Raw genomic sequence first — 17,863 nt, forward strand, 5'->3', positions numbered from 1 at the left:
AGACGCTCTTATCCAGAGTGACTTACAGTTAGTGCATACATTTTCCATACTGGCCCCACGTGGGAATCAAGCCCACAACCCTGGCGTTGCAAGCGCCATGCTCTACCAACTGAGCTACAGGAAACCCATTCCATTAAGCTTCCGACGAACAGTTATTGTGCTGAAGTTGCTTCCTGGGCAGTTTGGAACTCGGTAGTGAGTGTTGCAAGGACAGACGATTTTTACGTGCTACGTGCTTCAGCACTCGGCAGTCCCGTTCTGTGAACTTGTGTGGGCTTCCACTTCACAATAACAGCACTTACAGCAGTTCTAGCAGGGCAGAAATTTGACGAACTGACATGTTGGAAAGGTGGCATCCTATTACGGTGCCCTTTTGAAAGTCACTGAGCTCTTAAGTACGGGCCATTCTACTGCCAATGTTTGTCTATGTAGATTGCGTGGCTGTGTGCTGTGTACTCTCCCGAGTGGCGCAGTGGTCTAAGGCACTGCATCACAGTGCTAGCTGTGCCACTAGAGATCCTGGTTCAAATCCAGGCTCTGTCGTAGCCGGCCGCGACCGGGAGACCCATGGGGCGGCGCACAATTGGCCCAGGGTAGGGGAGGGAATGGCTGGCAGGGATGTAGCTCAGTCGGTAGAGCATGGCGTTTGCAATGCCAGGGTTGTGGGTTCCATTCCCACGGGGGGCCAGTATGAAGAAAAATATGTATAATGTATGCACTAACTGTACGTCACTCTGGATAAGAGCGTCTGCTAAATGATAAAAATGTGTGCTTGATTTTATACACCTGTCAGCAACGGGTGTGGCTGAAAAAACCGAATCCACTCATTTGAAGGGGTGTCCACATTCTTTTGTATATAAGCTTTTGTATTTATAGTGTATAGGTTCATAAAAACCACACAAGCAAAAACAATGTTACGAACAAATACATTACATTTAATGAAAACATGAACTTATTCATGTTGAATGGACTCAAAAGTGGCAAGTTTGGTCAAAACAACAAGCATTTGACATATTTTCCCATGAATAATATGAGTAAAGTTGCTAAACAGTAACAACAAAACAAGATAACATACTTGGTTCATTTGAAATTTGTTTGACTTGCATTTGAAATTTATATTTTGGTCAACAGCTTTCCCAGCATCAGACAACTATAGACATGAATGAACTTGAGTGCAGTGGTGTAATGAAAAGAGCATAGACCGTTTTCTGTGTTTTTTTCCCCAGACACACAGAAAACAGTCTATCTTGAAAAGCACAGCACTTGCTTCTTATGCAAAGATCTTTTCAACTGATTTTTTCTTCTTCTTTTCAGCACCAGTGACAGATGTCCAACCAGCATCCCGCATCCTTTTCATTGCAGCGAGCTTTAAAGCACTCCCAGGTGATTTCTGAATGGCAGGGCTCTGGATCTGAAACATTACAGACTAATACTGACCTGGACATCACAGCATTAACTACTTTTACAAGTTACAGACTATATTTTAGAAGTTGCAGAGTATAGACTATACCAGAAAATGCAATATGGTATTCCACAACTTATTTCATAATGCAGAGGGAGTACTGCCAAGTAAGTCAAGTATTTGGTGTTAATGTAAGGCTGGCTCATTCTACCTTCCTGAATATGTCCACTTTTTGATGCTGTGCTGCTGGGACACTTGGCTGCAGGCTGCTCTCGAATGGATCAGTTGCAACTGCAATGCTCTGCCATTATAAGAACCAGAAAGACCCAAGTTAGAAGATGTGATATGTAAAGCAAAATGATTTCCACAATTAAATGTGCATGTACATTCCATCCAGCATGCATATAAAGTTATGAGTTTAATTTATTTGTGGTCATTGGGAGTTTTAAACCAATCCAATGTTTTAAGCAAATCTAAGTTAAAGCAGTGTGTTCATTAGATCTTGAAGCATTATTTACCAATAAATCATTATGTTCAGAGCTGTCAGACTTGGGGTCAAGCTCCAGGGTGCTCTTCCCCCAGGGCACAGACTTCCCAGTGGACGGAGGAGTTCTGATTCTGTAAGACTGTGGAGAAAATCACTCAATCACTCACAAAGAAATAGGATGGAGAGAATCCTCTGGGGGAATGGTTCACATATCACGGTCAACAAATGAAAACACAGTTAATGAATACTACACATAAAGAAATCTAGCAACATATTCCAATACCTTAATCCGTGGTGTTGCGCCAACTATATTGGTGGAGCTCCAAGATGGAGTTCTGAGAGCTTCGGTTTCCTTTGACACATCAAACATACGACGTCAGTTAATCTAATAAATTCTACAGTGATCATACAACATACAGGTCATTTATTATTGAATAGCCTAGCTTATGCATTATGAATACAACACACAAAATAATCAACCAATTCCAATACCTTCATTCGTGGTGTTGCTGCAACTCTAGTCATGGAGCTCCAAGATGGAGTTTTTGGGGCTTTGTTTTCCATTTCCTTTGACATGTCAAAAATATCAGTTCATCTAATACAGTGATCATGCACATGAATGTAGTGGAGAAACCTTTCAGAAAACGTTTGACCTGAACACAATCATTTTTAAGAAGTTCATGATCACTTACATTAATGTTTGGAGTTAAAGCAACTATTTTGTCTGAGCTTTGGGATGGGGTTACAGAGGCTTTCTGAGTTTTTGGCTTTCTCTGACTGTCCTTTGCCAAACGGAACACAGGCATCTTGGCGGAGGAGGATACTTTGGGGGTTTCAGAACACCTCACTTCTTTGGACTTTGGCTCAGGCAGCTAATTTGTAAATATAACAAATTAAAAACAATTTTTGTCAGACACTTTTAAACAACACAAACTGTTGTTGTAATGCTCTGAAATCTGAATATATACCTGTTTATCCTGTGTCTCCAGTTGCCTGCTCATTTTCTGAGATGTAATCTCTTTTTTCAGGTCTGTAATCTCTTGTAGTAAGCTTTCCTACAACCCAACATGACATCATGACTGAGTAAATAGACAACATTTGTCACTTGACACAGCTTTGTCAGCATGGGACATGACACACTTACCCTCTCATTCATTTCTTTCTTTAGTTGTTCCTTCAAACGGTCATTCTCAATGTTCTGCTGTGACAGCTCCAATTCCTGAGGAAAAATCAGAAAAATATCCAAGAAGCAGAGCTATGACACTACTGAAATACTCCCAGTTAATCCAATCTCATGTGTATTTCTCTACTATAATGTATCATACCAGTGATGTTCTATTAGCAGTAGCCTCCATGTCTTTCCTCTTCTTCTCATCAAGCTCTGCATCTTTCTCCTCAACCATTTTGTCATACTGGTTCTGATACCAACAGAGAACTAAATGTTAACAAACACACATGGAGAACATTTCCTACAACATGCAAGATGGCAGCAGTGTTGGTGTAATCTGTGGATATTGACCAAAAGATAACTTTACCTTATGCTTTTCCATCAAGGCAACCATGTCTGCTATCTTGTTCTGACATTTGATTTCAACATCTTCCTTACTCTTGACTGCATCTGTAGCTGTAAACTGTAGCTTTTGCACCTGCACGGATCAAGATGCGCAGTAAGTATATTGCCACATCTACCAGAATGTACCTTCCAGAATGTAACTTCCAACAAGCACCTTTTTCTGAAGCTCTGCCTCAGATGTTGATTTGGTTCCAAGATCATCAAGCAATCTTTTACATTCCTCTTCATTTGATCGTTGAACATTTTCTGACTCCTCTTTCAATTTGTTTATCTGTAATGGATGAAAAACCAAGTTGCATCACAACTGCATTACAATGTTGCAATTGTCTTGTAAGTGATCATTTAAAAGCCACACGGTACCTCATTTTCAAGTTCACTGGATTTTGCTGTCTCAATTGCAATTTGTTTCTTCAACGTTTTGTTCTGAGAACAAACAAGTAAATGAAAAACAGGTTATAGAAAGCTGAATGTTTTATATTACTGTATAATTAATTAGTAATTTTATCAACAACAAAAAATTGTCAACACAAACCTCTTTTTGGTATTCGTCCTGGACTTTAGTTTTACTCTCTAATTTTATCTTCAGGTTGGACAGCTAGAGAGAAAAAGCAAAGTGTTTGATAAGATAATTAAAGAGAAAATAATCCAGGTGTAGACATGACTTTGATAATGACCTTTGACTCCACTGCTTTCATTTGTTTCTCTTTCTTTGCGAACTCAGCTTGCAGATCTCCACACTACAGAAATAAAGTAAAACAGAAAATAGTCAACTTGATTTACTATCACTCATTTGTGTGAATATAGAATAAAACTGACGTGCATTTACATTTGGACATTTATAGTACATGGCCATATCATTTTGTGTTAAACAGACATCATGTTGAAAGTTCCAATACAGACGTTTTAATTTCAATATCAAATCATTTCTGGGTAACAATTAAGTATCTTACTGTGACTGTTTTCAAATAAAATAGTAAAAAATAAACAAAAATAGCTTCTTAGCAAAGAGCAATTTCTCAAGCAATAATTTTGCTAGGACTGTCTGGGAGTTGTCTGAGTGGGGAGGGGGAAATTGAAAACTAGCTGTTATTGGCAGAGGTTTGAAAGTCTCTTTCTTATTGGTCTATTAACTAATTTACCACATGGTGATGACACCAGGCAGGCCAAAACTCCATTCCACCAAAACAGGCAATAATTTCAGGCGGTCTTTTCAAACTTTTCAAACACTAAAAGGGAATTATCATAATTTTCACAATTTCACAGTATTATTACAACCTCCAGACAGTTGATTTGCTTACACTTTCTTCAAGTTTCTTCTGCAGATTCTCAGTGTCTTGGCCTTGCTCTTCAACTTTGGCATTTAAGGATTTCAATTCCTCTCTACAGGAAAGAAAAGGTGAATGATTTTGAAAAAAAAGAATGTTGCTGCATTGTATAATTACTATAATTACTAAAGATTTATAAACAATGAACTCTAACTGACCGTAATTGTTGGTTTTCTTCTTGGAGTCTTTCAATTTCCTTCTTCATCTTCATCTCTTTTGCCTCGCTCTCCTGAATGAGAAAAATATTCCCATTACAACACACTACCATGAATTATCAACAAACTGCTAAATTATTCTGTATTATACTATACAGACAGCAACACATGTTCAATTCATACAGACCTTAAGTTGTGCTATCAGAATGGTTGCCTCTGAAGATTCATTCTGAATCTGCTCCAGAATAGTCTTCTTCTCAAGTTGCAGCTGATTGAAACTTGCTGATAGCGCCTCATACTTCACCCTGGGGAAGAATTCACATTCAGCATTATTTAAAGAGACATGGACGAAAACTATCCCTCAGGTTTTTGAAAAATTGATATTTGAACATCAAAGGACTCACTCATGCTGTACAATGTCTGTCTTTAGATGATCTTTCTCCTTGATGGATCTTTCATCTCTTCTCATTGCAGCAGATAACTGCCCCTCAATCTCTTTTATTTTCCTCTGTGGGATACAACATATGAAAAATCTATTTCCTGGACTCATGCATGTAGAGGTGTCAAACAAAAAATGTAAACACAAATATGCACTGCCAATATTGTGCAAGTAAAATACAATTAATAGAATCAAACCTCAGTCATATTGGATTTTTCTTTCAAGTCGTTTTGCATCGTTTCAGCCTTTTCAAGAGCCTTTTCCAGTAAAATGTTTTCAACAGACATGGTTTCCACTTTATTCTAGAAGGGTACAACATATTCCAATATTAAAAGATAATAAGATTTATGCAAACAATATCCTTCTGAATAAGTAGCGCTACAAATGTATCTACACAACGATCATCTGAACATCATCTCACCTTGACTTGGTGAATTTCAGCATGTTTCCCCTCAAGCTCTGTGGTGAGTTCTGATGTTCTGGTCTCCACAATTTTAATTGTTTCCTCTAGTGACTGTATGGATTTAGTTTTGACATCCTAAAGGCAAGAGTTAAATAATGTATCTTTCATTAACCTCACTACATGGACTAGGCATGACATTTATGAGGGAAGTGCCAATTTGAGTTCACAAAACATAGGGGACATATACGGTAATCTTTACCAATTCATCTTCAAGGATTTGCAGCTGGCTGTCTTGGTTTTCTTTCTGTTCTTTGAGCTCTCCTAGAAAACAAAAAGTATATTTAATCTATGGTTGCATACAAGCTAAAAACAAATGTAAATGTTTGGAAAATAAAGCAATTATAACACGAGAGGGTGTGTGATACACCTTTTTTAGCACGGCGGTAGGTACGAGGCGAAGCCGAGCAATACTTTACCTAATTCAATGTTTTTCCAGTCAAGTTCCTCTGTGACTGCAGTAAGCTTCAGTTCAAGTTCTTTTGCCCTGGGAAACAAGTTAACATTCAAAGTAATATAAGAATCTTGATTACCATTCTGACTATTTGGGTTCACCAAACATGAATTTCCCACCTCTGTATCTCAACTGTTAATGATGTCTGAAATTCCTGGGCTGTGGCCTGAATCTCTACAAGCTTGTCTGCTTGTTGATCTTTTATTTTGTTGAGCTCTTCCAAGCTTGAGTCTTTCTTGGCAATGACCTTTGCATTCTCCTCTTTGTTGCGCTCTAATGCTGTCGCAATAGCTTTTCTATTTCCCTAAAGAGATTCAAAGTAACAATGCATGTTTTCCATTGTCTCATTATGTACTGTCCACAGCCGCATAAAGATAAATAACACTTTAGAATGTAAAATGACAAACATATGCCCCCTTGGAATATGCATGATGAATTGCATAACTTGTGATTTAAATATTATTTTCATCAGCATATTAGAGTACAAGAAAACATACTAACCTCACATTCTTCATTGAGTTGTTCTGCACTTTGCAGACTTTCTAACAGGGATTCTTGTTCTTGTTTGCAACATTGAAGGGCTTCCTGATGTTGCTCTGTCATGATATTATACAGGAGTAAAGCAGTTAGGATGCAGCTACCATGCTTTAAGTTTAACTTCCAGTTAAATGCATGAAATGGAGGTAAAGGTTCACCAAGACCTATTCGGACGGAATTAGTTTTACTGGGGGTAATGTAATTATGTGCACGAGAACAAAACACCACATCCGTAATCTTTGCTCAGTTGTGCACCGGGGCCTCCCACTCCTCTTCAATTCTGGTCAGAGCCAGTTTGCGCTGTTCTGTGAAGGGAGTTGTACGAGATCTTCAGTTTCTTGGCAATTTCTCACATGGAAAAGCCTTCATTTCTCAGAACAAGAATAGACTGACGAGTTTCAGAAGAAAGTTATTTGTTTCTGGCTATTTTGAGCCTGTAATCGAACCCACAATTTCTGATGCTCCAGATACTCAACTAGTCTCAATAAGTCCAGTTTTATTTAACAGTTTTCAGCTGTGCTAACATAATTGCAAAAGGGTTTTCTAATGATCAATTAGCCTTTTAAAATTATAAACTTGGATTAGCAAACACAACGTGCCATTGGAACACAGGACTGATGGTTCCTGATAATGGGCCTCTGTACGCCTATGTAGATATTCCATAAAAAATCAGCCGTTTCCAGCTACAATAGCCATTTACAACATTAAGAATGTCTACACTGTATTTCTATTTTCTATGTTACTTTAATGGACAATAAATTTGCTTTTCTTTCGAAAACAAGGACATTTCTAAGTGACCCCAAACTTTTGAACGGTAGTGTATGTGGACACCTGCTCGTCGAACATCTCATTCCAAAATCATGGGCATTAATATGGAGTTGGTCCCCCCTTTGCTACTATAAAAGCCTCCACTCTTCTGGGAAGGCTTTTCACTAGTTGTTGGAACATTGCTGCGGGGACTTGCTTCAATTTAGCAACAAGAGTATTAGTGAGGTCGGGCACTGATGTTGCGCGAATCTGCCTGGCTCGCAGTCGGCGTTCCAATTCATCCCAAAGGTGTTCGATGGGGTTGAGGTCAGGGCTCTGTGCAGGCCAGTCAAGTTCTTCCACACCGATCTCGATAAACCATTTCTGTATGGACCTCGCTTTGTGCACAGGTTTTCCCTTCACTGGAACTAAGTGGCCTAGCCCGAACCATGAAAAACACCCACAACTATTATTCCTCCACCAAACTTTATAGTTGCCACTATGCATTGGGGCAGGTAGCGTTCTCCTGGCATCTGCCAAACCCAGATTTATCCGTCGGACTACCAGATGGTGAAGTGTGATTCATCACTCCAGAGAACGCATTTCCACTGCTCCAGAGTCCAATGGCAGCGAGCTTTACACCATGCCGATGCTTAGCATTGCGCATGGTGATCTTAGGCTTGTATGCAGCTGCTCGGCCATGGAAACCCATTTCATGATGCTCCCGACGAACAGTTATTGTGCTGAAGTTGCTTCCAGAGGCAGTTTAGAACTCGGTAGTGAGTATTGCAACCGAGGACAGGCGATTTTTACACGCTACGTGCTTCAGCACTCGGCGGTCCGGTTCTGTGAGCTTGTGTGGCCTACCACTTCGCGGCTGAGCCGTTGTTGCTCCTAGACGTTTCCACTTCACAATAACAGCACTTACAGTTGCCCGGGGCAGCTCTAGCAGGGCAGAAACTTGACAAACTGACTTGTTGGAAAGGTAGCATCCTATGACAGTGCCACGTTGAAAGTCACTGAGCTCTTCTGTAAGGCTATTCTACTGCCAATGTTTGTCTATGGAGATTGCATGGCTGTGTGCTCTATTTTATACACCTGTCAGCAACAGGTGTGGCTGAAATAGCCGAATGCACTAATTTGAAGGGGTGGGCACATACTTTTGTATATATAGTGTATATTTCATATGACTGGCCTGCCTTTATCAACTTTCATACTGAATACTTTTCTTTATATGTTTTGTGCCAGTGAATTGAAGTTGAACATCGCCAAATGTGTCAGCTTAATTAGGCCTAAATGCGCAATAAAAAAGTATTGCGGTTATAGGCTTATTTAAAGGGGCAATCTGCTGTTGCTACATCCATTTTGGGATTTGTGAATTATTGATATGTACCCATTGATTCTTGACAAATACAACTTATAAATGCCTCATGAGCTTAGTTCAACTGTCGTACCCCATCAGAACCTAAAATGTAAGCTTGTTTTACTCTGATGTTTGTAAACAATGTAAATGTAAACAAACACTTTATAGCCTAAAACTATAATTTTGATATCATGGATGCCCAGACTTTGCATCCATAGCTATGTCTTTGAATTTGAGAGTGGTTACATTTCTTCAGCCCCATCCCTCAGCTTTTTACCAAAACAGAAGCGGGAGAAGGCATTGTTATTGTTTAAACTGCTGATTGCCGCTTTAATGAAACCCTGGCTGTTGATGTAGTAGGCAGTAGATTAATAGATCACAAAGCATCCCGATCCACTGAGCTCAACTTTTTTGGAAATGGCAAGTTCACTTTCTCATCCATAAATGTATCTCAAGTGCAAATAGGCCTACTGTTCAGCAGCTCATATCAGCAGGATTGGAGGCATTTTTATTCAGAGGGACTTCTACCGTGGATCGCTAAAATAATGATTTTGATCACACTTCCTCAATTTAAATATTATGGGGACACCTATAAATTTGGCAGCCAAGCACGAGTTATCAGTGTAGCCTACTGTCTAGACATGACGTTGAAATATCTTCACACCTAGAATAAAAACCTCCAGGCTTCTGTCATAATGGTAAATTGAATGAAGGGAAAAAAAGAATAATGGAGGCAGTTTGGAAAAACATCCTGTGCAAATCGTCCTATGGAATAACTCACATGCTGGGATAATAATTACATAACCAACGTCTCTAGTAATACTAGTCTCGTCCAAATAGTGACCATCTTACTTTCTGCCTGTTGTAACCGTTTGCAACTCTCTTGGGTTTCATGGAGGTTTTCATGGAGGTTGAGCAGGATTGCCTGAAGTTCTTTTTCTTTGTCCTTCATTTTCATCTGAAGTATCACAACCTGTAAGAGATACTTTCAGTTTGCATAGTCTACATACACAATGTCAAATACTGTTCATATTGTTTGTGACAACAAGGTTTACAAAAATGTTTGTTTTGGGAACCACTCAGAGAGAGGGTGTCCATTACTCATGTTGAGTCAGTTATAGACGAACCTCTTCTTCTTTCATGCTGAATTCTTTCTCAAATGTCTCCTTTAGAATGGCACATTCTTGCAAATCCTCTTTGACTGTAAAATGTTCACATCATTGGAGTTATTGTTCTCTTTTTATATACTGTGTAAAGTGCCTAGTGTTATGTTCACAACAACACAATACAAGTGCATTGATGATGATATATACATACCTTTCAGCATTTCATGGCGGTCAGTTTCTGCTTGAATACGTAGGCTCTCAAAGGCAGCACTCATCCTCTATAACAATTAATTAACTTTTTTTGTTTTATTGTTCTTCACTAGCATCATGTAACTGACGCCATACATGCTTTATTAATGAAGATAACAAATACATTATATCATTTTAATCAAAAGAACAGGAAATTATAATATTCACCTGAATACTTTCACTGTTGTCCATGAACAAGTGATGGGTTTCCTCTCTTTCAGATTCAACTAAGAGAACATAGGTTGGTTTGAGGACAACGTAGACTACGAAATGTCATCATTTTGCATTCAGGCAACTAGCATGTACACTTAGGCTGAGTAGACGGCATGTTTTACTCACATAGATGGATTTTCTCCGCTGATCTTTCAAACGTATCCTTCAGTATATTACATAGGTTCCGTGTTGCATTGTTTCTGTTGAAGAAATAAACATTACAGATAAAAGCAGAATGATGATGATACAATCTATAGTGACAGTATCATGTTATAATCAAATACATACTTGTTCTGCAGATCATCATTCTCACTGATCTGATCTTCTAGTTTTATGCTGAGGCTTTCATTTCCGAACTGAACATAAAGGAAAGGAAACATAGGATAATAATAATAATAATATATTTTTTTAAGGACTATAGCATTTTTACTCTGTCGTTTCAATATAGGCCTATACCAGTACATTTACTGGTACATACCTGCAATTCTTGAATGGCTTTGCGTTGGGTTTCAATTGTTCTTTTGTTTTCCTGCAGCTTCCTGTCTTTTTGCACAGCCTCTGAGTCCACTTTGACTTTCCAATATTTTACTTTCTGAACTTCTTCAAAAAGTTTTGAATACAGCTGACTGGGTTTGAAATTGGTCTAGGAAGATTTAGAAAACACATATCAGAACTTTACAGCATAATCTATGCATAATCACATCAGCGAAGGCTGGTGGGAGGAGCTATAGGAGGACAGGCTCATTGTAATGGCTGTAATGGAATCAATGGAACGGAGTCAAACATGGTTTCCATATGTTTGATACTTTTCCATTCCAGTCTTTACAATGAGCCCATCCTCCTATAGCTCTTCCCCCACCAGTCTCCTCTGAATCACATAGCCTATTATTTAAAACTAATGCTCCTGAGAAGTGAGATAAATTGAGATAAAGGCTCATTTGCTCACATGCGACTAATCTCGGTTAATCTCGCGTAATTGGTCAGATGCTCGATTAAGTTCTGGGTCCATACATGTTAAGAGAAGAGATAGAACGAGGAGCTCCACCCTCTCTCTTTGCAAGTTACGGGTAAGTCTATGGGCCAAATGTCCCCTCCCCTTCCGAAATTCGACACACCACACCAAATCTAGATTTTTCCAAATAACCGGTGAGGAAAAACCCAAGGACCGGAACTAATGCTGCTCGCTATCTCCCGCATCCCGTTGTATCATGACAGACCTACGGTACCATTTATGTTTACGTAGTCTCTCCACCAGAGACTAACACTCAACTAATATTGGCTTGCTGGTGAGTTGTAGAATGTGTTATCTATCTAGGCCAGTGGTTTTCAAACTTTTTCAGCGGGGACCCCATTTCTTTAGCCAGAATTTCTGATGACCCCACCCCTCCCCAAATCTGATGACACAACCTTAAAATCAGTCAATTTCTTTCTTATCAATGTATCTTTCCCAAAAACGTTTGTATATTGTCCCATACAATAATCTGTCCTCTTAATTTTTTGTTCAGCCCAAAAGTATTATTATTATCAAAAAAGTGCATTCGGAAAGTATTGAGACCCCTTGGCTTTTTCAAACTTTTGTTGAGTTACAGCCTTATTCTAAAATGGATTCAATTGGTTTTTCCCCCTCATCAATCTACACACAATACCCCATAATGCCAAAGAAAAAATAGGTTGTTAGAAATTTTTGCAAATGTATTCAAAATAAAAAACTGAAACATCAAATGTACATAAGTATTTATAACCTTTACTTTGTTGAAGTACCTTTGGCAGCAATTACAGCCTCGAGTCTTCTTGGGTATTACGCTACAAGCTTGGCACACCTGTATTTGGGGAGTTTCTCCCATTCTTCTCTGCAGAGTCTCTCAAGCTTTGTCAGGTTGGATGGGGAGCGTCGCTGCACAGCTATTTTCAGGTCTCTCCAGAGATGTTCGAACGGGTTCAAGTCCGGGCTCTGGCTGGGCCACTCAAGGACATTCAGAGACTTGTCCCGAAGCCACTCCTGCATTGTCTTGGCTGTGTGTTTCGGGTCGTTGTCCTGTTGAAAGGTGAACCTTCGCTCCAGGTTTTCATCAAGGATCTCTCTGTACATTGCTCCGTTCATCTTTCCCTCAATCCTGACTGGTCTCCCACTACCTGCCTCTGAAAAACATCCCCACAGCATGATGCTGCCACCACCATGCTTCACCGTAGGGATGGTGCCAGGTTTCGTGACGCTTGGCATTCAGGCCAAAGAGTTCAATCTTGCTTCTCATGGTCTGAGAGTCCTTTAAGTGCCTTTTGGCAAACTCAAAGCGGGATGTCATGTGCCTTTTACTGAGGAATGGCTTCCGTGTGGCCACTCTACTATAAATGACTGATTGGTGGAATGCTGCAGAGATGGTTGTCCTTCTGGAAGGTTCTCCTATCTCCACAGAGGAACTCTGGAGCTCTGTCAGAGTGACCATCGGGTTCTTGGTCACCTCCATGACCAAGGCCCTTCTCCCCCGATTGCTCAGTTTGGCCAGGCGGCCAGCTCTAGGAAGAGTCTTGGTGGTTCCAAACTTCTTTCATTTAAAAATGATGGAGGCCACTGTGTTCTTGGTGACCTTCAATGCATCAGACATTTTTTGGTACCCTTCCCCAGATCTGTGCTTCGACACAATCCTGTCTCAGAGCTCTACGGACAATTCCTTCAACCTCATGGCTTGGTTTTTGCTCTGACATGCACTGTCAACTGTGGTACCTTATATAGACAGGTGTGTGCCTTTCCAAATCATGTCCAAACAATTGAATTTATCACAGGTGGAGTCCAATCAAGTTGTAGAAACATCGCAAGGATGATCAATGGAAACAGGATGCACCTGAGCTCAATTTCGAGTCTCATAGCAAAGGGTCTGAATACTTATGTAAATAAGGTATTTCCGTTTTTTATTCTTAATACATTTGCAAAACAATCTAAAAACCTGTTTTCGCTTTGTCATTATGGGGTATTGTGTGTAGATTGATGAGGGAAAAATTAATTGAATCAATTTTAGAATAAGGCTGGAACATAACAAAATGTGGAAAAAGGGAAGGGTTCTGTCACGATCGTCGGGAACAGAGGACCAAGGCGCAGCGTGGAAGGTGAACATATTTTATTAATTTGAATGATAACACGAACAAAAACAACAAACGATAACGTGACGTCCAAAGGTGCAAAACACAAACCTATACAGGAACACGGAACAAGATCCCACAAACACTGTGGGAAAACTGGCTGCTTAAGTATGGTTCCCAATCAGAGACAACAAGCAACAGCTGATACACGTTGCCTCTGATTGAGAACCACACTGGCCAACATAGAACTACAAAACTAGAACGAAAACAAATGAAAACTCACACCCTGGCTCAACATACTAGAGTCCCCAGAGCCAGGGCGTGACAGTACCCCCCCCCAAAGGCGTGGACTCCGGCCGCGTCAACCAAACACCACAGGGGAGGGACCGGGTGGGCACTCCGCCTTGGCGGCGGATCCGGCTCCGGGCCTGATCCCCACTCCCTCTCCAACCCCCCAAAGTACCCCTGGTCCGGTCTGGCCCCGCTGGCCGGAACTGGCCTGCACACTGGTGGAGTGGATTGCTCTAGCTCCGGTGTGAAGCAGCAGGCACCGGTGGAACAGGCACGGGCCGTGCCGGACTGACGACGCACACCACTGGCTTGGTGTGGGGAGCAGGAACGGGCCGGACCGGGCTGGCGACGCTCACCATAGGCTTGGTGCGGGGAGCAGGAGCGGGCCGGACTGGGCTGGCGACGCGCACCATTGGCTTGGTGCGGGGAGCAGGAGCGGGCCGGACCGGGCTGGCGACGCGCACCATTGGCCTGGTGCGGGGAGCAGGAACAGGCCGGGCCGGGCTGGCGACGCGCACCATTGGCTTGGTGCGGGGAGCAGGAGCGGGCCGGACCGGGCTGGCGACGCGGCAGGAACGGGCCGAGCCGGGCTGACGAAGCGCACCACTGACTTGGTGCGGGGAGCAGGAACGGGCCGAGCCGGGCTGACGAAGCGCACCACTGACTTGGTGCGGGGAGCAGGAACGGGCCGAGCCGGGCTGACGAAGCGCACCACAGACTTGGTGCGGGGAGCAGGAACAGGCCGGACCGGGCTGGCGACGCGCACCACAGGCTCGATGCGAGGGACAGGAACAAGCCGGACCGTACTGGGGACACACACCACTGGCCCTACGCGGGGATCAGGAACGGGCCGGACCGGACTGGTAACACACCCCAGTACCTCTCGCCGTGCCTCTACACTTTCCTTCCCCTTTAATACCAGTGGCCCCCGTAACCTGGCGGCCTCCTCTGCCAACCCGCTGGACCGCTCTATCGCGGCCTCCTGCTGCCCCGTCGTCCCCGGCGTGAGCCCCCCCCTAAAAAATTTCTGGGCGGCTCTCCTCTTGGACCAGGCCTCCATGTCTCTAGCCAGACATTCACTCCACTGCTTCAAAGTCCAACCTCTCTGCTCTTCACTTGGCTTGGCCCAGTCGAGACTCTTACTCCACTGCTCCAAAGTCCATCCTCTCTCCTCTTCACGCTGCTTGGTCCAGGTATGGTGGGATCTTCTGTCACGGTTTCGGCCGAGGCTGCTCCTCCTCCTTGTTCGGGCAGGCTTCGGCGGTCGTCGTCTCCGGAGTACTAGCTGCCACCGTTCTTTGTTTTCGATGTTTGTTTGGTTTGGTCTGTTTGGTACACCTGTTCATGTTTAGTGTTGATTAGGTGTCCTATAAGTTCTCGTTGTTTCTGTCATGTGTTGTGTGTAATTGTTTTCACCTGTCTGTTGGTGCTGTTCAGTTTTGCCCGTCGCTTGTTTGTACCGTCGCACTGTTGTTTCGTGCGCAGTCGGGTTTTTGGAGTTTTACGCACTGTTGCGTATTGTTCGCCTCCGGGTTTGTTTGACCCGTTTGTTATTTTGTTTATTCTAGTAAAGTCTGGTTGACTTAGCTCCTGTGTCCTGCACTTGATTCCACACCACATCCGCATCAGAGCCTTGACAGGTTCTGAATACTTTCCGAATGCACTATATATTGTTGCCTGCTAAAGTTGACGTGACCATTGCGGTTTTTCAGAAGCAAATGTTTAGAACATGCCAAGTGGTTTTCTAAAGACCCATTGGAAATCACACCCCACTTCTGATTGCTACTCATTGGTGTAATATAAACAGGTGAACATATAGGGCAACTTCAGGAATCAAGGGGCTAGGCAAAGCAAACATCCCCCTCTGCTCTCTATAGCAGGTTTATTCCCCCACGTCCCACCCCACGTCCCACCAGCTCCAAGACACATCACATACTATTATGTTTTTATCTGTGTTCACACCAAACTAAGTTTACTTACTTCTTCATTTTCCATTGGTGGCACAACTTTCATCTTGAATACATCTTCTGAGGGGAGAGAAAATATATGAGGAAATAATTCAACCTCGAGATGCATGTGCAAGATGCAGGTTTAGCTGATCGCTATTTCTTTGACTAAAAAGCACCTTCAATGGAGTATCTGGGTCTGACAAACCAGGCCTAAAAAAATTGTTTTAAGTGTGAGCTTTCTGAAATTAAAGTTCCATATTAATTTGAACTGGGAGTAGCACAGTCACGTTCTGTATGTCGAATGTCCCTGTTGGGGCGGCAGGTAGCTTAGTGGGTAAGAGTGTTGTGCCAGTAACTGAAAGGTCGCTGGTTCTAATCCCTTAGCCGACTAGGTGAAAAATCTGTAGATGTGCACTTAAGCAAGGCACTTAACCCTAATTGCTCATGTAAGTCGCTCTGGATAAGAGCGTCTGCTAAATGACTAAAATGTAATTTTAAAAGTATAATGCATATGATAATAAAATACCTGATCTGGTGGATTTTGTTGGCACAACCGTATTCATAGAGGGAAAAGGCATGTTTGACTCTTTGTCCAAACATTTATTATAACCCTAAGACATGAAATAGCACATCAATGTAAGGTCATTCATATTGAGAGAATACCAACATTTTTATTTCAAACAAAACATATAGCTGAGATACCTGCTGCAAAGTTTGCATGAAACATCCCCTATCCTCGACTGTTTCCTGTGGTTTGACGGTAGAAACCTGTCCTGGGAGTGGGTTGACTCTAGGAGGCACCAACAGCTTGAAGTTGAATCCTCTCTCTCTCTCCATCCTGAAAACGAAATGGTAACGTTAATGTTAGCTAGCTAGCTAGCTAATTGACAACAACACCCTATTGACAGTTGGTAAACTAGCAAGCAAGGGCCTTTGGCAATTATTTTCTTCAGAAAACGTTAGTGAGAAAACTGAAATGTTGGTACAACAGCAAACAGCTAGCTAATTTTAGCTAGCTACTGTAGCTAATGTCAGCTAGGCTGGCTGACATTAGCTAACTAGCTACTAGAAAAATAAATGTTGCGGTCAGAGACTGGCAACATTTACAGGAAAACGAAATATTTTGCAATAACATATTTAGCTAATTAATATCTAGCTAATTGTGAATTATTTGCTAACGTTAGCTAGTAGCACTGTACCTGGAGGTGAAGAAGACAGCCAACGGTTTTTGAGTTCAAATTCAACGGCTGAGCTCAACTGCAGGCACGGGCAGTTCTTTTTTTAAATGAGCGCGTGGAAGGCGATGATTTCTTCAGTTTCCAAACCTAAACCACAGACGACTTCTAAACTTTATTCCATCATAAACGACATTTTAAAATATCTAAAATATCGATATTTTTGTGTGCGTGTGTGGAATGTAGCTATCAAACGGATGCATTTGAAGAAATAGAAAGTTACATTATACCAGTAATTTATATGTATTTTATGGAAACATTGTAGACAGTTATTTTATACTTTGGCCACAGTAAATGACTACAGACCTTTGATCCAAAATAAATGACAGCATGTTCATTTGTTTTGTTTGTTTGTCATTGCATTTTCTTCCTCTTGAATATACAAAACATTAAGAACACCTGCTCTTTCCATGACAGACTGACCAGGTGAATCCAGGTGAAAGTTATGATCCCTTATTGATGTTATTTGTTAAATCCACTTCAATCAGTGTAGATGAAGGGGAGGAGACAGGTTAAAGAAGGATTTGTATGCCTTGTGACAATTCAGAGGGTGAATGGGCAAAACAAAAAAATGAAAGTGCCTTTGAACGGGGTATGGTAGTAGGTGTCAGGAGGCGCACCCGTTTGTGTCAAGAACTGTAACGCTGCTGGGTTTTTCACGCTCAACGGTTTCCTGTGTGTATCAAGAATGGTCCACCACCCAAAGGACATCCAGCCAATTTGACACAACTGTTTCAAGCATTGGAGTCAACATGGGCCAGCATTCCTGTGGAACGCTTTCGACACCTTGACAAGTATATGCC

At 41.8% G+C, this 17,863-nt stretch overlaps 1 protein-coding gene across 2 annotated transcripts; it reads right to left on the reverse strand.

The window, feature by feature from the left end:
• Nucleotides 1-914: 914 nt before the first annotated feature.
• LOC121558334 (synaptonemal complex protein 1-like) lies at nt 915-17,095 on the reverse strand. 2 transcript variants are annotated; one of them, XM_041871736.2, is made up of 35 exons: nt 17,025-17,095; nt 16,528-16,663; nt 16,352-16,436; nt 15,857-15,900; nt 10,989-11,153; nt 10,799-10,866; nt 10,637-10,710; nt 10,466-10,524; nt 10,260-10,326; nt 10,070-10,143; nt 9,795-9,915; nt 6,797-6,891; nt 6,415-6,599; nt 6,261-6,328; nt 6,044-6,105; nt 5,803-5,919; nt 5,579-5,683; nt 5,347-5,450; nt 5,130-5,247; nt 4,946-5,016; nt 4,761-4,842; nt 4,137-4,199; nt 3,995-4,057; nt 3,823-3,885; nt 3,617-3,733; nt 3,425-3,535; nt 3,215-3,307; nt 3,034-3,108; nt 2,858-2,944; nt 2,582-2,761; nt 2,382-2,456; nt 2,173-2,241; nt 1,921-2,028; nt 1,614-1,703; nt 915-1,411 (listed from the first exon to the last, which is right to left on the reverse strand). In XM_041871736.2, the coding sequence occupies exons 2-35, from the start codon at nt 16,660-16,662 to the stop codon at nt 1,271-1,273; spliced, it is 3,234 nt and encodes a 1,077-aa protein (XP_041727670.2). In that variant the 5' UTR covers nt 16,663; nt 17,025-17,095; the 3' UTR covers nt 915-1,270. The 2 variants fall into 2 exon arrangements, with proteins under 2 accessions (XP_041727670.2, XP_041727669.2); XM_041871735.2 differs by having other exon boundaries at nt 15,857-15,903.
• Between the last annotated feature and the right edge of the window lie 768 nt (nt 17,096-17,863).

This window comes from Coregonus clupeaformis, unplaced genomic scaffold, assembly GCF_020615455.1.
Source record: "Coregonus clupeaformis isolate EN_2021a unplaced genomic scaffold, ASM2061545v1 scaf0386, whole genome shotgun sequence".
In the NCBI taxonomy this organism is placed as follows: domain Eukaryota; kingdom Metazoa; phylum Chordata; class Actinopteri; order Salmoniformes; family Salmonidae; genus Coregonus; species Coregonus clupeaformis.